At 38.7% G+C, this 22,211-nt stretch overlaps 1 protein-coding gene across 1 annotated transcript in view; it reads right to left on the reverse strand.

Moving 5' to 3' along the window:
- SLC25A33 (solute carrier family 25 member 33) overlaps positions 1–22,211 on the reverse strand; it is a 144,090-nt gene that overhangs the window by 12,000 nt on the left and 109,879 nt on the right. Inside the window, exons 2-4 of the mRNA XM_031961559.1 lie at positions 11,574–11,742; positions 11,376–11,473; positions 172–351 (exon numbers count right to left, since the gene is read on the reverse strand). Coding sequence (XP_031817419.1) covers positions 172–351; positions 11,376–11,473; positions 11,574–11,742 — 447 coding nt within the window. The remainder of the gene's footprint in view (positions 1–171; positions 352–11,375; positions 11,474–11,573; positions 11,743–22,211) is intronic.

Here is a 22,211-nt window from a genome sequence, read left to right on the forward strand (position 1 = left end):
GTCTTCCAGACTTCCAGGGGGAAGGAGGGAAGAGGGAGGGAAAGAAGGGAGGAAAGGAAGATTTCATGTTTAAACTGGATTAACACCATTCAAATAGAAAATTTCCATATTCCAAGCATATTAAAAGAATTATAAAGTCAAGAGTTTAAAAACAAAAACAAAACCACTCACTTGAGAACTTGTAAGAGTCCAGGTGATACTGATGTTGGCCTGACCACTCCTGCTCCACTAATGGTCCCCAGCTGAACTTGAGGATAATAGACAGTTCGTAAAGCCAATCTTGAAGACTGAAGTCTGGTCTTAATTACCTCTAGAGGACAAGTAAAAATAGCACCAACTGTGCCCCCACACCTGTAAGGCAATTTAGAACATCAGGTAAATGGCTATTTTGTACACAACCACAAAATTTAAGCAAAATCCTTATTTTATTAAATTTCCAACAATGAATCTCATTTATTTTGGTAATTCAGAATTAACTTTGGCTTAATGAATTAACCTTTAAAATACACAAAGAAAAGGTTTGCTAAGTCAATTATTAGCCAAGATCATCTCAGGAATTTTTTGAATTATTAGCATCATTTCAGTCTTTAAAAATAAAGTCATAGAGTCATTTTCTTTATTCTTTACAATTCATTGGACATATACTGTCTCTCTTACCTAACTCTCCCCCTTCCCCAACCCCTTTTCAGCAGGCCAGATCTAACAGAAAAATGGCAGAGTTTTAAATATTGTGCCTGACATATTCCACCATTTAGTATCCCAGGTAGCCATAGACTGTTTCTATACAAGGCACTCTATACAAAGGAAATTTCAAGTTAGACTGAAAGAAAAAAAAATCTGTGTATTTCATAGGATCATAAGATCCAGAGAGGCCACCCAATACAATCGCTTTATTTTATACAAGAGGACACTGAAGCACAGGAGGATTAAGTTATTTATTAGGTCATATAATTAAATGTCTGTAGCAGAATTCAAATTCAGGGCTTTCTGACTCCATGAATGAATGACTGGTCACTATACCACTCTGCTGCCTGAATACATATCATCCACATGTCATCCTGTGTCAACTAGAGATTATATTTTTCTCTGCTAAAAAGTCTGCCTCATATAAAAGTTGCAAATGTAACAGTCCACAAAAACGCAGAATGACATTTAATTAAGCAGCAACTGGATGGGGCTGGGTGATAACAAAAGGCTAAGATTCTAGTAGGGAAGAAACAACTGTCCCTCTAGAATTCTAATGTTTTCAAAGGACATTGAAGGAATTAAGAAAAACAGTGGACCAAGAGATGAATTGGTTTTGTCAGAAGTTTAAGAGGAAAAAAAGAAGGGAGGGCAAAAGGAATACAACAAATATAGAAGAGAATGGAATACCAAATTAGGTTGTGGGAGAAGAGTGGTATATAAACATAAAGGATGGGCATCAGGTGAAAGCTTTATTTGAAATCACAAGAAGATTAAACACATACACACCCTTTTAAGTGTAGAATTTCAACCAAATAAATAGAGAAACAGTGGTTGTTAGAGGAGGTTCGGTTAAATACAAACCACATACCTGGAAGGGAAAATTACAAGGGGGGAAAAAAAACTACTTGATCTTGAAGCTTGGATTAAGAGAAAAGATCCCAAAATTAAAGAAGTCATTGGAGAATGACTGAACAAATTATAGCAAATGAATGTAATGGAATACTGTGTCCTAAGAAATTAAATGGATGGTTTCAGAGAAGCCTGGGAAGGTTCATATGAAATAATGATATATGAGTGAAGAATGACAGAGCCAGGAGGAAAAAATATGGATCAATGCTTTAAAAACAAAACTTTGAAAGATTGAAGAACTTTGATCAAAACAATGACCAACTATGTCTCCCAAGGATCTATGATATAATGTATAAATCAACTTCTATCTGAGAGCTAATACATAGCCAGTGTGGATTCATTTCCCTTGATTATGCTTATTTATTTAACCCTTTTTGGTTATCTTTCTATTTTCAGTTGGGTGTAAATTAGATTGATTCTTATTTATTACTAGAACCTGGCTTAAAATACATCGTTGACAGCTAGAATTCTGCCTAATAATTATCATATAAAACAAAGAGGCTATACTACATCATCAACATACCCCACTTCAAAAAAAAATGCATCTTATATTAAATTCTGTCCTGTAGTGAACAGTGGCACAGTAAAACTTCAATGTTTTAAAAGAACACATCCTCATAGTAGAGTCGAAAGAACTACCACTTCCACCCCCATTGCATCTGAAAGTATTTTAACCACCAGATTAGAGAAAGAGAAGACAAATAATACTATTAACCAACACCTTGATAATACTGGGTCAGCGGTAGGAAAAAAAAAAGCAGTCAAAAAAGCTTAAGATTTACAGCAACTAGGTTTTCCAGACAATTTAGGAAACCAAAACATTTTCTAGTGGCACTATACCTAAAATCACAAATTTAGAACTGAAAAGGACTTTAAGAAAGAAATTCTAATCTCTTCCTATGAAAAAGTTAACACTGAGGTCCAAGGAGACTTATTCCTAAAGTTCATCCAGACCTCAGGATTTGAATCCTGAACTTCTGACTCCAAATCTAGGTGTATCACAAATCTTTTCAACTCTATTACTTAGTCCAATATAAAAAAAGGTCTGCCCTGGAATACTGAAAAAATATGATGGCCCAAATGAATGCTAAAAATGTCTTTTCTAATAAAATCAAATAGAGAATTTTAGGTACCTGGTGGTCTCCCAGTCAAGCTCTGATTCTCTCTCCAGCACATAATACAACTGGATTTTATGTTACTATTCAAGTAAATAGCTGCTCTAAAAAACTAGACAGAACATATCTAAAGAAAACAAGTATGGAAATAATGGGCAGGACAGGAGAAGCAAAAACAAAACAAACAAAATAGAACTTTATGACCCAAGTCAATTCAAACCACGTTACTGTTTTCTCTTGAGAAAATTCCAAATATCTGGGAAAAAAACCCCACCTATTTGAACTTCTTACTAATAACCCCATCATATGTAATTAGCCTCAGGGCATGGCAGCCAGGTTAGATTAATGCAATGTTTGAAGTGTGCTTGTGTTTAATAAAATGACTCTCAATGGAAAAAAAAAATGTGGGTTCTGAGTATGTCCTTTCATCAACTCATACCGTTTCCAGTCAGCTGCACTCATAACCCTGACCAACTGTCTTCCTAATCTATGCCACTGGTCAGTGATGATCAGGAAAAAGTGTGGATAAATCAACCACACCTAACAGACAATGAGTCAGTACTGTTCATAAGGCTAGCACAATTATAAGCCATGGTTACTATTTTTAAATACTATTTATAAGTTTTTAATACACTTCTACAGAATAAATCTCTAGAATCTTGCTAGCCCTCTATATTACTTAGAAACAATACTGGTTTCAAAAGACCTTTGAGAGATGTAATTTAAGATTTCACATCCAAAGAAAGGAAGTATAAATTTTAATACCTCTAAATTAGACCAAAAGAATAAATTCCAATTTCAAAGCACATTTCTTCTTGAACTGGCCATTTTTCACTTTTATGCACAAAAATTGTCCATTATTGCTAATCGATATTTTTCTAAGTTTAGATAACTGACTGGGTTCTGGAAAAAGCATAGACATAATAATTTTCAGGCCAATTTGAGCTCTTTTATTCCTAAAGAAACATGTTGATTGGAGCCTGGAGGAAAAAAATTAACCTGTCATCAAAACACACTTTTCAATCTTTAAAAAAAAAAAAAAAAAAATTTTAAGTTTTCAATACTTCAAGGTTGTCCACATGGCATTGTGGTTTGAAAGCTGGTCTCAGAACCAGGGAAGCCCTGCCTTTGATTTATACTAGTTTAGTGTCCCCTGGATGAGAAATTTAAATTCCCAATGCTTCCAGCAACTCTACCTCTGTTAAAACAGTAATTTGCAGAGAAGGTTTTGGGTTACATTGGTATAAGTTCATCCAGGAAATCCCTATGCCAATGAAATCATTCCCATCCCCGTCTTATCAAATGTAGGAGACATTTAATGTAAATGAATTTTATGGACACATGACTATGTGTGCAGACAAAGATTCAGAGCTTCTCATCTTCTCCCTGACTTTCGGGAAATGTTTTTATAGAGAAAAACCACCTAATACACTGGAGTTTTTTTTTTTTTTTTTTTTTTTTAACTCTTTTTTAACTAGGGCAGGGGGAGGAGAAAAGAAGGGAATTTGGTACCATACTCACTCTCTTATCTGTTATTCACCTCTTGCTATATAACACCAAAAGTTACATCTATATATTCTTGGTTTCTAATTACTTCTTATGCATGTCATTTTTTTTTTTTATCATGTTGTACTTTCAACATGTAATGTCAATGGTTTCAAAATGGGCCATGATACTAGCCCAACTGTGAAATCACTTAAACTATTGGTACTATATCCTTTCTCTTCAAAAATATCCATATCTGCTGAAAAGAGTGATACGAATTGGGGGATACATTTAGGGAAAAGTTGGCCAATTGCTTAATTAAAAGAATAGCACTATGTGAAATAAGAAACATGTTAGAAGCTAGTAATATAATAAAAAAAAAAATACCTTGTATCAATAAGAACTTTTCAAACATCATTCAGTCTCAGAGTTGGGAAGGAAATGTCTAATTCACATATATGAAAAACATTTCCAGTCACACAACCAACAGGAGTCTTCTCACCCTTTTTCTTAAATTCCTCCTGGGGAATCTCATTCTACTTTTGGATAGCTCATCATTATCTCTCTGAGGCACTGAGGCTGAGGGAACTTCTAGGATCCAACTTTTGTTTTATTTTTACTTTGGTCCCAGACTCTTTTAAAAATATTCTGACATTGCCACTGTTTCCCAGATAATAATTTATCTCATGATGGTCCTGAATTTGTTCATCTGTAAAACAAGTGGAATGAACTAAATGGTCAACAGTCCCCATAATCCCATATGAACTAAAGGTGTAAAATACTGTCAGTGCTAAATAAAACAAATGCTCTCTATTCAATGTTAACCCCTTATATCAGCTTTTAAAATAAAACACAAATTAACTTCCATACCACTACCCCCCCCACACCCACTTTATATAGCATGACTATTTTTGATACAATTTGTTCAAAATAAAGATGGTTAATATATATTCTGGGCATACATTAAAAAAAAATTTTTTTAAAGCATTCTTTTAAAATTCTGAGTTCCAAATTGTCTCCCTCCCTACTGAGAAGACAAGCAATATATTAATTATATATGTAAAAAGGATACATATGTATATACTTAATGTACTTCATACTTCAAAAATCCATTATTTCAATGATGCATTGATGGACATCTTCCATTAATGCAAAGCAAAACACTTCTATAACTTTACTGGCATGCTTCCTTTTGAAAATTTTGCAAATTTAATTAAAAACAACAAAACAAAACAAAAAACCAAACAAATACAAAACCAAAACCAGGAAATCAAAGGTATACTTTTAATGCACTTTTCTAAATATGGATTCTAGGACAAAAAAAAGTCTGTCCACCAGATATTTTCCTTTACACAAGTTTATTATATTTTAATATAACAACTAAAAAATAGATAAGCTTATAAGAGATGCACAATGCTGCAATCTCCTTAAACTTTTAAGGTAGGTAAATGTCATTGAAATTCTGAGATTTAAAGCTAAACAGAACTTCCAGTGAGTCAGAAAACCTATCAATACAGTCTGTACACAACAAAATAAATACTTGTAATTTGAATCAGCCAATTCTCCAAATGACACTTCCTGTCTCCTGTCTCCATTGAGAATAAGGATAAAAATAGTAATATTAATGAAAGAAACACTTTGTAGAAAGTGTTCAGACCCTTAAATAAAAAAATCAGCCAACTGGAAAAAAGTAGTAAATAAGAACAATCTTGCACAAATGTGCACAATTGATCATTTCTTCATGCAAAGTTTGAGAATGTTAACTATAAAACCCAATTTACAACACACATAGAATGATGTTTCTCTTATTTAAATGAAGTTTATAGGTCATCACAACCAATAAATGCAGATAAAAAATGTAGCATCTCCTTTCCAAAGAAATCAATCTCAAAGTTGTTGAAGGATACACAACAATTATCTGAGACAGTAAATGAAATGGAACTCGATTTGCATTACTAATGGAAATATATACACACACTCAGAAAATTATATTTTTAAATGGATTGAAATCATTTATATTTAACTCGCTGAAATGTCTAAAAGTTTCAAAGAAATTCATATACTTTGAGGCCCAATAAAATATACACTGACTTATAAATGCCTTTTTTTAAATTCTGGTCCATTTCTACTTCTGCACTCTATGTTTAGTTTAAAAAACAACAACAACAACAACAACAAAAAAAAAAAAAAACCTAAATTTACAAAATTTGTTTAAAAGAGATGCAAAAGTAGCCCATCAGCTAACTTGATTAAAAGGTCCATAATAACATCAGAGAAAAACAGAGTGAAAATAAGAAATTTCCTACAGGTTATATTTAAAAATCATAGCAGTCAAACCTTTTTTATAGTGCCACTTAAGAGAAACGTTGAAGAAATCTGAGATTCTAGGTTCTATTTTAAGACTTAAGATTTACCCTTTTTGTAGTGGCTAGAAACTGGAAACTGAATGGATGCCCATCAATTGGAGAATGGTTGAATAAATTATGGTATTTGAATGTTATGGAATATTATTGTTCTGTAAGAAAGGACCAACAGGATGATTTCAGAAAGGCCTGGAGAGACCTACATGAACTGATGTTGAGTGAAATGAGCAGAACCAGGAGATCATTATACACAGCAACAAGAAGATTGTATGATCAATTCTGATGGACGTGACTCCCTTCAACAGTGAGTTGATTCAAACCAGTTCCAATTGTTCAGTGATGAGGAGAGCCATCTACACCCAGATAGAGAACTGTGGGAACTGAATGTGGAACACAACCATAGCATTTTCACTCTCTGTTATTGTTTTCTTGTATTTTTGTTTTCTTTCTCAGGTTTTTTTCTTTCTTTTGAGATCCAATTTTTCTTGTGCAGCAAGATAACTGTATAAATATGTATACATATATTGGATTTAACATATTTAACATGTATTGGACTACCTGCCACCTAGGGGTGGGGGGTGGAGGGAAAAATTTGGAACAGAAGATTTTGCAAAGGTCAATGTTGAAAAAATTACCCATGCATATGTTTTGTAAATAAAAAACTATTAAAAAAAAAAAGCAAGATTTAAAGCATGATAGTTCAGTACCATAGTGTACAAACCTCATTATAGCTTAAGTCAGTTATTACAAGTAACACATAAACTTCAGAAGACTATCCAGTCACAGCTTGTGCAAATGAGAGACACCATATCAAATTCTAGTTAGGTAATTATTATAATAATAATGATAACAGCTAACATTTATATTGTGCCTACTATATACCAAGCACTGTGCTAAGGGCTTTACAAACATTACTTCAGCTGCAGAAGTAATTACTCCATATTTTTCAAACCTTAACTAAAAACAGATGAAATCAAGACCATAATTGTAACTATCACCAAAAGTGTTGAAACAGAAGGTGGTAGTCTTCCTGGAATCCAGAAAAAGAGCAGAAATGAAAACTTTGGTCTCCACAGTACTGTCAAGTAGTAAAGCTGCTTATTCAATGCTGGTCATTCATTTAACTAGAAAAATACCCCTAAATGAAAGGCAATTTACTCTACAATAGCTGGATGGAAATATTCCTGAAGGATATCCAATTCTTTTTCAATATTAGCAGCACTAGACAACCTTTTGATTTATAATTTTATTTCTTTGCCCACTAGGAGCAAGTGCCTTCTTCAAATGATTAGTCTCTTTTTGGGGGGAGGCAATCTGGGTCAAGTGACTTCCTCAGGGTCACCCAGCTAGGAAGTGTTAATTGTGTTGAGGGGAGATTTGAACTCTGATCCTTCTGACTTCAGGGCTGGCACTCTATCCACTATGCCATCTAGCTGCCCCCAAATGATTAGACTTACTGCCAAAGCGATGTCGAGTAATTATAAACAAATATGATGGTATTCTCATTTAAAAATAAATCTGCAAATCTCACAGCATGTTATCAGAGATGAATCATTCCTTGGTAGACTAATAAAATGAGTTTCTAAATCTTCAAAGTTTAGCACATACCCTCCACACCCAAATCTAAAGTATATACTAAAGTATATACTGTATGTATATATATATATATATATGTATATATATATATATATATACACACACACACTCTCTAAAGTATGACATTTTACATCTCTCTAGATCTCAGTTTCAGAAACTGAGCTAGATAACCTTTCTGATTCCTTACAGCTCTAAATCTATGGTCTTAATCCACACCTTTTATAAGTTACATTTGAATACTCAGTTATCTTTATAAAAAAAAAAAAAAAATCTTTCCCTAAAGTTAAAGGCTAATAGAAAAATTTTAAGTCTTTCTTTTGCTTATGGGGCTCAAATAATCTGATAATCATAAGTCCATACTGTTGTAATATTTCCAAGGATATGCAATTCCTTTAAAGTCTTGCCAACTACTTATAAACCATCCCCTCCCTAGCTACACTGACAATACTAAAATACAAAGTATTTAATGGTATAATTTCTACTGGCTTTAAAGAAATGGAGCAGTTATAAGACTTGGAGGACAGGGAATGGATGGGTTTTTAAGTTTTTCAACAAAAACAATTTAGCAATATAACTGAGCAGCACATGTCATATGCTCTTTATTTTCATTCTTAGGGATCATCAGACGGATTAGTTTTTTAGTGCATAACATATAATCATAATAGTATTTTATAGTGCTTTTCAGCTTTACATCTATTGCCTCATTTAATTCTAACAATAAATAGACAGTACCTCCCCCATTTGACAAAATGAGCAAATTGACCCATTTTATAGTTGTCCTATTACCCTAGAGTAGAACAGGCTAGTGGGAAACAGATCAAGATCACCGATTTATTACACAGAAAACTTTTTTTGTAAAAATCATTTTCTGTACCTGTTTGCTTCACAATAATTCTTAAAATTCCAATTTGTGAACTGCAAAATAAATCCAGTAAATGAATCCAAAAGCTTCAAAGTGTTGACTTCAAAGTGTTCATTTAAAGTTTAAATTAATATATGCTAAAACAAAAAAAAAAACCTAAACAATTCTACCAAACAGTTCAAATGAAAAATATACATATACAAGGGCACCGATTAGGGATGAACTAGAAATTTACAGGCCTCTAAGGAGCTAAAGGGTAAATATTTTAGGAGATTCATTAAAATGATGAGGAAAAAAATTTAATCTTTATATTAGGAGAATTGGTTTCCTTGAATCCTATGTATTTATTTCGCGCCCCTCCTCCCCCCCAGGAAAAGGTTTAAAACCCCTGCCAAGCTAAGGGTACAAGACATTAGAAAACTCATGAGGATTATTATAAAGTAATCCTCACAGGATCATAGGTTTAAGGGCTAGAAGAGGCCCTAATGGTCACACAGTACAAATTGCTCATTTCAAAGAGAAAGAGCCTGAAGCTCAGAGTCTACCTGAAGTCATAGAGGTCAGAAGTGGTAAAAGTGAGATGGAACCTTTGATTCTATATCCAAGAACACTATTTATTGCACTCTGAATTCCCTGCTATAAGCATTTAATTTTCCAAAGAGAATTTCATTCAGGACAAAAAATGTTATTCAACAAATTTTCTAAATTCTACTTGAGCTTTCTCCTATGGGTTTAATACAATTCCTTCACCTGTTTGCTGAAATGATGAGTTCAGAAACATTAATTATCCCCAAATTCCCACATATTGCCTGCCCTCATTGGCCATCAAGGCAAACATTCAGTTTTATATGGAAAACTTCAAATACCTAAAAGCCAAGGATTTGGGGAAGGTAAATACATCTCTTGTGTCGCAGCACCAATATAACACCTTCACGTACAGTTTAAAGCTGTGCTCAGACTTTTGGGACAGTCTATAAGATCACGAAACAAATGAGCAGATTAGAGCTTTATCCCTTCCTCTCCTGAAACGTTCCAAATTTTGCTATGCCTGTGACGGATCTAAGCGCTCCCAGAATTAACAGTAATCTTTGATTCAAAGTCTATCACCCTCCTTCAACATAGGGCAGGAGACAAGCGGCCTCAACACAGCGACCAATTAAACTCAGGCAAACTGAACTATCCAAGACACTTTTCCAGCCAACCCAATGGTCTCACTTCAGATCTTCTTTATTTAAAAACAAAACAAACGCTGAAACTCCCGATACTTAGCAGGAGTACCCGGGCAGACGGGCTGGGAGCCGCAGCAAACACTCCCATTTTGATTTAAAACCCAACCGCCCGGACCCACAAGGCACCATTTAACTCCCTTCCGCATGGAATGCTTTGTCATCCTTTGTGGATCCCGAAGGACACGGTGATTAAGTTCCCGAAGGAAAGTCACCGTCATAGCCACGGCAGCATTCATTAAGCCCCGGCAAGCGCTGGACACCGAGCTAACGACCGGGGACTCGCCAAAGGCGGGGCCCCTGCCCTCCGGAGCTGGCGGCGGCCGGGCCACGGGGCCGGGGACTCGGGGAGGAAGCCGGGGACTCGGGGAGGAAGCCGGGGACTCGGGGAGGAAGCCGGGCTCCTCTCCCAGGTGACCGTGTGACCTTGGGCAAGTCATTCGACCTTTGTTTTGAAGATCAAAGAGAAGCGACGTTTAAGCCCCGGAGAAAGCGTGAGACGCCCTAGAGCGTTGGAGGGGCTGTTAGCAAGCTGCTGCCCCAGAGGGGACGTTCGCGGAGCTGGCGCTCTGGCCGAGCTCGCCCGGAGGGCCTGGGCCGGGGGCTAGGGAAGGCTCTCCCCCACTCTCCTCTCAAACAGCAGCAACCCCCCTGCCTCCCACCCCCAGATGTCACGAAAAGACCCCCCATCCTCTTTCCCAGCCCCCCGATACCGCAAAGGGGGACGGAAACAACGAGAGGGAGCGAGAACGAAAGCCGGGGGCAGCATCCAGGCAGGCCGGAATCGGGAGACCGAGCGGGGGCGGGAGAGGAGGATGGGAGAGCGTGCAGGTGTGCAAAGAGCCAACGAAGCCGGACCGAGGAGGGGACACGGGGGGGGGGCAGCTAAGGCAAGACAGCAGGGGCTGCAGGAGGGGCGGGGGGCAGAGACAGGGAGGTGAGGGGCGGAACTGGGGAGAGCCAGGCGGACAGAGGGAGGCAGAAAGCGGGGAGACCCTGGGGAAGAGGGGGGGGCAGAGGGGGGCGAGGAGGGGGGGAAAGAAGGGGAAGGGCCGGGGCCAAGACGGGGGAGGGGCGGCCTTGAGGCCGGGGGGGGGCGGGGAGGGAGGCCGGGGGGGCACCCGCCCCTCACCCTCCGGCGAAGAGGTGCAGCAGCGTGTTCTCCTTCTGCGGAAAGGGGCTCCTGGCGGGCCGGACCAGGGGGCGCGGCTCGGGGCTCCGCCGCCCCGGCTGCGGTCGTCCCGCAGTCGTCCGGACCGTGGGTCGGCTGGTCGGCGGGTCCCCGGCCTGCCGCCTCCTCCTCCTCCTCCTCCTCCTCCCCGCTTCAGGCCTCCTCGGCCGCAGCCGCCGTCGCCGCCTCCCGAGCCTCCCACCGCCGCCCAGCCGCCGCCGCCGCCACCGGCCCGCGGCCGGAGCCGGCGAGCGAGCGAGCGAGGTCGTCACGTGGCGCCGGGGGCCGGGCTGGTGACGTCACGCCGGGCTGGCCGCGCGCCCGGGGGCTGCAGGGGTGGGGCGAGGTGGAGAGAGCCTGAAGGCGCGGGGCAGCCGCGTGCTCGTGGGGTGCGCATGCGTGGGGCCGCGCTCTCCCAGAGGGGTCAGAAGAGAAGCCCGAGGAAAGAAAGGGGGGTGGGGGGGCGCCGCGCTCCTCCACGCCGATTGGCCAGCTCGCCGGTTGCCGCGGCCCGGGGGTTCTGAGGTTGCCAAAGCTAAAGCTCGGGGCTGGGAGGCCTGGCGCAGAGCCCGAAGGATGTCCGGAGGGTGCAAGCTGCCCGGGAGTCCGGGGCCGGTCCGGCAGTCACCAGCGCCCGGGGGCGGGGGCGGAGCCCCGGGGCGGGGCGGAGCCTGGGGGCGGATCCCGGGGCGGGGCGGGGGCGGAGCCCCGGGGCTGCTTTACATTCTGTCTTTATCGATGCCCCAGCATCTTAGCGAGCCATTCCTGGGAACGGAGGCAGAAAATGAACCCGGCGCTCGTCGTGCCCCTGACAGTGACCTCTCTGTCTCTGTGCGTCTCTTCTTTCTGCCTCCGTCGGTCCGTCTCTCCTTTATTGCTGGACTTCCCAAAGTTTGAATTCTTTAGGATCATAATACCTAGATCCAGAGAAGAAAGGGTCCTTTAGGGGATAAAGAGAAGGTATGAGACCGTATGGTCTCTTGGACCAGCTGTGGACCATTTGAATGGTATAAAAACGTTCCCATACTTCTCAGAATTCTTATTTCTCATTTCCTCTGGTACAGGCGTGTCCCATTACATACATGCTTCATGACTTCTTTAGCCACTCCATCAATTGGCATCTACTTTGTTCACAACTGTTGGCTTCTACCAGTGTTTTGTTTGTGTGGGACCTTCCCATGCCCTTGGAATACATGCTTAGCAGTGGTATCTCTGGGTCACAGGGCTTGGAAATTTCAGACGCTATTTGGCAGTCACATTTAGTGACTTTAAACTTGTCCCCAATCTCCAAGGTGTCCCCTAGAGCACAGGAAATCTCTCAGAGCAGGGAAAATCTGCACATGTGCCATGTTCTTGTGTTCCTGGTTACATAAAATGTGCACCTAGGCATCTACCCAGATATGGGTCTAAAAAATACCAAGAAATTCTTTCACGGTTCAGTTTCTGTATTATATTAGACACAATGGGACTTTGCAGAGCAGAAAGCAGAAATCGCTGTCTATGACCTATATTCAGGGAAGATTGTTTCAGACATAGATGAAGCGATTAGGGTGAGTAGAATGCTGACCTTTACTTTGGAAACTTCTTTAAATAGTTATTTGGCCACATCAAGATGATAGTAGTCAGTGCAAACAACGTCTGGCCTAAATAAAGAGGAATTTTGTGTAAACACGTGGTTATCAGCCCAATTCAAACATGCTGGGCATGATTCACTAACAACCTCAGGAGCTTTGATCCCAAAAGCAAATGGGATGATTTGGTGATATCCCCTTGTGGGTACTTCTTCCCACAATACCCATCACAACTAACCCATATCAAGGGACTGTAGTCCTGGTCTTCCTATACCTCTTCCACAGGGAATTCACCTGGGGTATGCTGGTAAGCGGTTAACAACCAAAAGTTCTCACTGGACACAAATTTAATTTGCATTTAACATTTTTTCTCTCATTTTAAGTCTATGCAATGAATAAACCAAATCAAACTCTGGTTTGTAGTATTTGCTGATTCCCAGGAATAAATGTTCACCCTAAAAAAACAATTGGCTGAACAGTCTGAGCAGATTAGAGCTGATTCCAGCACACCTTGATTTTCTCTCAGATTGCTGGAGGCTATCCTTGATAGCTCTATCCAATATAGACTGATTCATTTTTTTCTTCCTGATCACACATTTGTCTCATGAAATCCTTTATATCACTTCCCTTTCTTAATTCTTTGTTTATATATATCATGTTGCCTCTTGCTCATCCCCACATTTTCTCTCCTTTTCCTTTTTGATGTGATTCATTTTTTTGACACATTCATGTTCTATGATTCAAGGGTGTGAAACCTCCCAGAGATTTTTGTCAGCCCATGAAAAAAATCAGATGTTTACAGTCAACTGCTATAATTCTTGTTTTTGTTCAGTCATATCCAATTTTTTGTGACTCTATTTGGGTACTGGAGGGGTTTGCCATTTCCTTCTCCAACTCATTTGACAGATGAGGAAACTGAGGCACATAAGGCTAAGTGGCTTGCCCAAGATCACACAGTAAGAGTCTAAGGCCAGACTTAAACTCAGGAAGATGAATCTTCTTGAATCCAGACCCAGCAGTCTACCCCCAGCTGCTCTGTAATTCCAATATTTGGACTAAAAGATCCATGTCTGACTAAAAAAAAGAAATCCATATAAATGCCCTTAATCTGAAAGTATATTGGCATCAATCAAATTTAACCCTAAAGAAAGGAGAGAGGTGTATGTTTTCCTCTCAGCTTCTCTATCAGGCTAATTTTGTTGAATTACCTTCTCCCCCTCTTTTTTATTGCTATAATATGAGCCTTATAATGCAGTAGAAGGATTACAGTTTAGATTTGGTGGACCTGGATTCAAATCCTGCCACTGGCATTTTTTTACTTATGTAGCCTCAGTTTCCTTATCTGTCAATCAAGTGGGAGGTTGGTTTATACTGCCTCTTAGGGTTCCTTCTAGCTCATAATCCTGGGATGATTCTCAGAGAAGGGAAGAAGGATATATTTAGAAATTAAGGTGATATAAAAATATCAATTAAAATATAAAAAGAAAGTATATTAGATCAGCACATTTGGGGTGATTCTGACTCAGAGGCTTCAGTCATATTCACACAGATGGTATCTTCACCCCATTGGCTTCTTAGCCAAGCACATATACCAAGTGTCTAAACCTGGTGTTCCTCCACCAAAATTGCTATGACAACAATCCTTCATGAGTTGGGTGGAATTTATCTTTATAAAGAGGAGAAAACTGAGACCAAGAGAGATAAAGCAGTCTGCTTGCCAGAGCTTAGTTTATGACCATATTGTGTATATCTTTTTACAAATGATGTGTCTGCAAATGTCTCTCCCTGTCTCTCTATTTCTGTCTCTTTCTGTCTATCTGTCTGTTTTTCTGTATTACCTTAGTGACTATCTGGGAACCGCCTTGTTCCAGGATGTAGTAGAGGGTTCAGGACAAAAGATGACATGTAATTCCCCCCTCCACCCTGACTCCCAATTCCAAATCAGACACTTTCCTGGAGCTGAAACTGAAAAAACTGGGTCCGATGAATATCATGGAAACAATATGGTATCAGAGATAACTTGGTAGTCTTACATCCATCATGGAGTGTGTATAAGATGAAACCATCAACAACAGAATTCCTTGTTTAAAGTCAACATTCTGATCTCTATGGAAGTTAAATAATATGCCCCATTCCAAGGACCTGAGTTGAAACTCAGAAATTCAGAATCTTGATTAATTTCTGGATACATTTGCAAATCTAAATGAAGATGTTATCATTTAAAGTATAAAGAATGGACTATTTTCCCCCTTCTATCTTTGGCTTTCTTCCTCAGACAGAAAGACTGATTGTCTAAAATGAAGCTTCTTAAACTGTGGGTTGTAACTCCAAATGGGGTCATATAACAATGTGGGAGGGGGTCGCTAAAAATTTGTCAGCCAAGAAAGATATAGAATATTCTGCCAAGATTTAATTCATATGTAAAAATAAACAAGCGCCTCCATGTCACTAGAATACAAATCTGCAATGGTCTTTAATAAATGGTAAAATTATACGTATACCAAAGAATTGATTTAAAATAAATTTATGATTGATTATCAGCAAATGTTTGGTTTTTATACCTATTTTTACCTATATATCTAAAGTCACATAATTTCTCAGATGAAAAAAGTAGAAAAAGTTTAAGAAGCCCTGATCTAGAATGGACCTAATAACAAATTCAACAGATATTATTAAGCACCCACTGGGAAACTGATGTCACACTGAGATGAAGTATCAGGGCTTCCAAGATTCTAAAATGAGAAGTACTGTGATATAGTGGTTAGAGACAAAGTCATGATTTTGTGTCTTGGACATGCCCTTCAATCTTTCAGTATCACATGATACCTCTCTAAAGCTTAAAATTGCATAGCAGTTGTTGATATGCCCTGGTAGAAATCCAAAAAGACCTTAGAAGGTTCAAACATTGGATTGAATCTAGTTAAAATCAAATTCAATAAGGATAGATAGATATAAAGTCTTGTACTAAAGTACTTAAAATCAATGTCACAAGTGAAAGATGGGGAGGCACAGTTAGACATTTGATGTGTTTGAAAAATATAATAGACCAGAAACTGTTATTCTGCTATATGATGTAGCCCCACTCCCTCAAAAGATCACTTGACCCTGGGCTGCATGAAGAGGGTCTCTGTCTCTTTCTGTGTGTCTTTGTTTCTCTCTGTCTTTCTGCTCTCTGCTCTCTGCCTGGTCTCTGTTTCTCTGGTCTCTGTTTCTCTTTCTCTTTCTTTCTCTTTCTCTGTGTCTCTCTCCCTCCCTCTTTGTCTCTGTTGCCTTCCTTCCCTCCCTCTCTCTGTTTCTCTGTCTGCCCCTCTCTCTCTCTCTCTCTCTCTCTCTCCTCTCTCTCTCTCTCTCTCTGTCTCTCTCTCTCTGTGTCTGTCTGTCTCTCTCTCTCTCTCTCTCTCTCTCTCTCTCTCTCTCTCTTTCTGTCTGTCTCTCTGTCTATCTCTCTGTCTCTCTCTCTCTCTGTCTGTCTCTCTGTCTCTCTCTGTCTGTCTGTCTCTGTCTATCTGTCTCTGTCTGTCTCTCTCTGTCTCTATCTCTCTGTCTGTCTGTCTCTCTGTCTCTGTCTCTGTCTCTCTCTGTCTCTCTGTCTGTCTCTCTCTCTCTCTCTCTCTCTCTGTCTCTTTCACTCTCTCTCTGTCTCTCTTTTTCACACACACAAATACACACTATCTTCCCTCATTAGAAAGTAAGCTCCTTAAGAAGAGATTCTTTTTTTTTTTTTTGCTAAACACTTAGTATCAATGTTTAATAACTGCTTGTTATTAAGCTCAGAGGAGAATTACTTAATCTGGAAAAAAGGTCTTAAAGCCATAGAATACAAGAACCAGTGTATGTTTAGCGTGGAGAAGAGTTAATGGGATGGGAAGGGAATTGGAGGCCACATGATAGTTTGTCTTCCTGTATTTGAAGGGGTTAGATCTGTTCTGTTTGTTCCCAGAGGGCTGGACCAGAAACTGTGAGTAGAAGTTTCAAAGAATTTCATTTAGGCTACATGTCAAGAGTAATTGCCTAACAACCAGAGCTGTCCAAGAGTCAAATGGGCTGCCTCGGGAGAGGAAGGAAATCCTCCTACTCAGAAATCTTCAAGGAGAATCTGATGACCATTTATCAGGCATGTTATAGTGGTATATACACTTTTGTGTAGGAAGGTAACCAGAAGGCACAGGAGTTAAAGTGCTGGGCTTGAAGTCAGGAGGATCTGACTTCAAATCCATCCTCAGATACTTCCTACCAAATGACTCTGGCAAGTTTGACTCAGTTTCCTCATTTGTTTAAAAAAAAAAAAAAGGCTGGAGAAAGAAATGATAAACCACTCCAGTATCTTTGCCAAGAAAACCCCAAATGGGGTCATGAAGAGTTGGGTATGACTGAAATGACTCAAAAACAACTTTTGTGTAAAAGAAAGCAATTTCTCTGGCTGCCCTCTACATATCTCGAATGCTCTTCTCTTTTCAAATTTGTGACCTTCCTGACTTTCTCTAAGTCCTAATTAAAATTCTAACTTTTATAGAAAGCCTTCCTAAAATCAGTTTTATTCCAGAGTCTTCCATCTTTTAACTAGTTCTTGCTTATCCTGCATAAAACTCACTTTGTATATATTTCATTGCAGGTTTTCTCCCCCATCAGATTGTAAACTCTTTGAGGGCAGGGATTTTGCCTCTTTTTGTCTCTCCGGCACTTAGCACAGTGTCTGGCACACAGAGCATGCTTCAGAAATGTTTGTGTATTGATTGATTGTGGGGCTCCCTTCACTTTCCATTGTTAAATATAGACAGGATGTTACTTTATTTTATTTCGAGAATAATATCAGATTTAGTTCTAAAAAGAGTCTTCCAGGTAGCAACCGCTGAGTGCTTTTATACAAGAGGAAACTGAGACAGAGATTAAATAATTTGTCCAGGTTCACTTGCTCCAGATAGTATTAGTAGTTACTGGTTATTTGGATTCAAATAAGTATCTGAAATGGAATTTGAATCCGGCTCTTTCCTGCCTTACAGTACAGTGCCTCATCTACCATATCAGAGCTTCTTAAACTGAATGTCAGAACTCCATTTGGGGATGAGTAACTGAATGTGAGGGTCACAAAATTATGGTTTCTTATCAGTAAATGTTTGAATTAGATATGTATTTTATTTGCCTAAATATCCAGAGTTATGTAAAAATTTCTCAGGCAAAAAGGGATCCAGTGGGAAAAGTTTAAGATGCCTTGCACTACATGATGCTGTTCTGGTTGCAAAAATTCTTATATTGTTATGCCCAGGGTCACACAATTAGTAAGTATCTGAAGTCAAATTGGATTCCAGGTCCAGCATCTGTCTATTGATAAATCTACCTAGTCTGTCACTGAAAAATTAGTCATCCCTAATTTTTGAAATGATTTTATTCAATTAAGTATATACTTATTAAGTGTCTACTATGTGCCAGCAATTATGCTAGGGATTAGGGTCATAAAGGCAAAAATTAATTTAATGCTAGGGATTAGGGTCATAAAGGCAAAAATTTAATTAAAAAATTAAAAAATGCGCTCAAACAGCTTACATTCTACCAAAGAGAAACATATTGGTATACAAGTTAAGTAAACAAAACTTTAGTGTATGGAGGTGGGAGGGTGGGAAGAAAAGTTGATTTCCCACTTCCTTACCTCCTGGTCCAGCACAGGACTGTGGAAATATATTAAAAATTGTTTTCTTAATAAAAAAAATTAATAATATTTTTATATAACGTTCCTCTTGGAGGAATGGAAGAGTGACTTGGTTGCTCACTTCCAGAATATTAATCCAGGCCTTATTTTAATATGTTTTACTTTATTGAATAAGAAAACAATTTTAAGACTTCACTAATACCTTAAGCTTTCTTGATTGGAACTTGGAGTTCCTCCCAAAAATTTCCATTTAAAAAAGATGGCCCTAGAACTTGAGCCAGGTAGTCAATAGTATGCTTCCTCTCCCTGGCCTCACTTTAGTGAAGATCTAAAGATCTTCCAGGTCTCTGCTGTCCCACCTATACTAACCAATTTTGTTTTTAAAGGATTTTTATCCCTTTAGCATAGTGCCCGACATAATAAATGTTTATTGACTGACTGAATTTAAATGGTATCTTGGAGCAGAATTATATTAGAGAGAATGGGGTACTATGCCAGTTTGGAATAACTTAAAGTTCTCTCTCTCCAAGTTAGGAATGACTTAAATATAGATTAATTTAAATTAAATAAAATTATTTCTGGCAGACGAGCAGAGTACAGTAATAGTATTAATATGTTTTTTCTTTGACAGGATGTTCTAACATTAAGAATTGGCTGCTGGCTTCTTCACGAAGGGGCCTCTCTGTTCCAGACTCATACATGTGGTCCAGACTAGATTCATTCCTGGAGGAAGGCTGGCATCTATTTTTTAAAATAATATTTAATTTTCCCAATTACATGTTGAAAACAATTTTTAACATTCATTTTTTTAAACTTTTTATTGACAGCATTATCCCACCATAATCATATAATACAGCTTGTTTAACCAATGGATGGGCATTCCTTCAATTTCCAACTCTTTGCCACCAGAAAAGAGCTGCTATAAATAGTTTTATAAATTAGATTCTTTCCTTTTAAAAAATAGGTTTTTATTTTCAAAATACACGCAAAGATAATTTTCAGCATTCACCCTTGCAAAACCTTGTGTTTCAATTTTTTTCCCTTCCTCACCCATCTCCTCTTTTCCCTAGACAGCAAGTAATCCAATAGAAGTTAAACATGTGCAATTAATCTATACATATTTCCACATTTATCATGCTGGACCAAAAAATCAGATCAAAAAGGAAAAAAAAATAGAAAAAAATAAGCAAGTGAACAACAAAAGTGAAAATGCTATCTTGTGAACCACATTCAGTTCCCACAGTGCTTTCTCTGGATGCAGATGGCTCTCTCCATCACAAGTCTATTGGAATTAGCCTGAATCACCTCATTGTTGAAAAGAGAGAAGTCCATCACAGTTGATTGTCACATAATCTTATTGTTGCCATAATGTTCTCTTGAGTCTGCTCTCTTCACTTAATATTAGTTCATGTAAGTCTCTCCAGGCCTTTCTGAATTCATCCTGCTGATTATTATATTATCTTTTTTAAATATTGATTTAATGTTTTCCCTCAGTTTTTACATTTGTTCTTAAAATTGTTGCGTTCTAAGTTTTCTCCCTTATCCCCATCCACAGTTTTAAAAAAACACTTATGAAATTATACAAAACATTTTCATAAAAGTCAAGTTGCGAAAGAAAACAGATCTCCCATCCTAATGAAAATAAAAACCCTCAAGAAAGAGAGAGAGAAAAATAAAGAGAGAATGCTTTAATCTGTATTCAGACACAATCAGTTCCTTTTCTGGATATGGACAGGATTTTTTATCCTAAGTCTTCCAGAGTAATTGTGGATTATTGTACTATTGAGAATGAGAAAGTCATTTACAGTTGGTTGTCCCTAAACATTGCTATTACTTTGTATATGGTACATTTCACTTTGCTAGAGGACTTTCCAGATTTTTTTTTTCTGAGAGCATCCCGCTCAGCTGATCATTTCTTATAGAACAATAATATTCCATAACTTTCATATCCCATAACTTATTCAGCCATTCTCCCACTGATGGGCGTCCACTCAGTTTTTAATTCCTTGCCACTACAAAAGGAGCTGCTACAAACATTTTTGCGCATGTGGTTCTTTTCTCTTTTTAATGATCTCCTTAGGATAAAGCCCTACCAGTGGTATTGCTGCCTGGCATCTACCAATAGGAGTTTAACTTCCTTTTTTCATACTCTTTCACTTTCTGTTATCTCCTCCACCCCATTTTGGTTCCCTGGGATTAGGTTTTGTCTTAGATTTTCCAAAAGAGAGAGCAGAAGATGCTTTAGGTGCTTCATTGATTGACTTGACTGACAAATATCTTTTGATCAGCTGGCTCAGGGACTGGGTTCATCCTCCTGCCAGTGGTCATTTTCTCCAAAAAACCCTGGAGTTTCAGGAGTCTCTTCCTCTGGTGGTCTGTTAGCCCACCCAGAACTTGAACTCAATATGGTGGCCTTTGAACATCATTAGCTCAGGTTCAGGAATTGGTCCTCCTATATGGGGGGTTGGGGAGGAGGGGATTTCAATTCATCCAGCAGAGAAGAAAGAGTTAGCTTAGGACTCCCCTGAAGAGAGAAAGGATATTAGGTCCCTTCAATATCAGAGATGGCTTCTTTATTCACGTACCCACTCTCCCCATGGATTTGTAGGACAGCATGCCTCAGAGTGTGGGAAAGCTCCCCTTCTTCCTACCAGTGAGAAGGAAGGCCTCCAACACTTGGCTTGGAGCTGAGTGTTATCTATTTACTTATTATTAAAGACAAGTTAACCAGTAGTGGATTTATTAGCAGTAATTTTAGGATTAAAAACCCCTAAGGTTTCCCTTTGAACCTTACAGTAGTAACTGGGGAAGAGTCCAGAGATAATATATTTCAAACACAGAACAGTATGTCCCAGACTCTGGGCTCACATTTATTGGGTCTGATCTCAAGGGTTGATCACAAAAGCTTATATTGTTTTTGGCTCATTTGTATCTACCCACAGTTTACTCTGGCTAAATCTTAAAATATAGCTCATATCTTGGTTCCTTAAAATGTGGGTAACAGGATAGCCAGATACCAAACACCCAGGAGCTCCAGGTAAGACACCCTCAGGGTAACAAGTATATATTGGGTAAAGGATAGTCATTGTTTGATTCCCCACACATAAATGCACACACATTTAAATGACTCCCAAGTATCCAAAAATAGATACTAAAAAATGACCTCCAATAACTCATAAGTTCCTCTAGAAGGGAACTGAACTTGGAATTGTTAATGGGGCAACTTTGATATTTTGAGTAAATCCTTCTATTCCTCAGAAATGTCCCATTAGCATTATTGAAGGAAATGGTACATTTTACTTAAAAATTAATGAAAATAAGATCCAAGTTCACAGAGTGAGACCCTGTTTCAGAGAAACTCCTTGGTACATTCAGTGTTTACTTGCAGATCACAGAGATAGAGATAGATAAAAACTGAACATCCCCTGCCCTTTAGGAGATTAAAGGGTGGTAGTGCTTCTTAAACTGTGAATTTTGAACCCATATGGGGTTGTGTAACTGACTTTGAGGATCACTAAATTATGATTTATTATAGGGAAATGTTTGATTGATATACCTATTTTATAAACCTATATACCTAGA

The sequence above is a fragment of the Sarcophilus harrisii genome, chromosome 3 (genome assembly GCF_902635505.1).
Source record: "Sarcophilus harrisii chromosome 3, mSarHar1.11, whole genome shotgun sequence".
In the NCBI taxonomy this organism is placed as follows: Eukaryota; Metazoa; Chordata; class Mammalia; order Dasyuromorphia; family Dasyuridae; genus Sarcophilus; species Sarcophilus harrisii.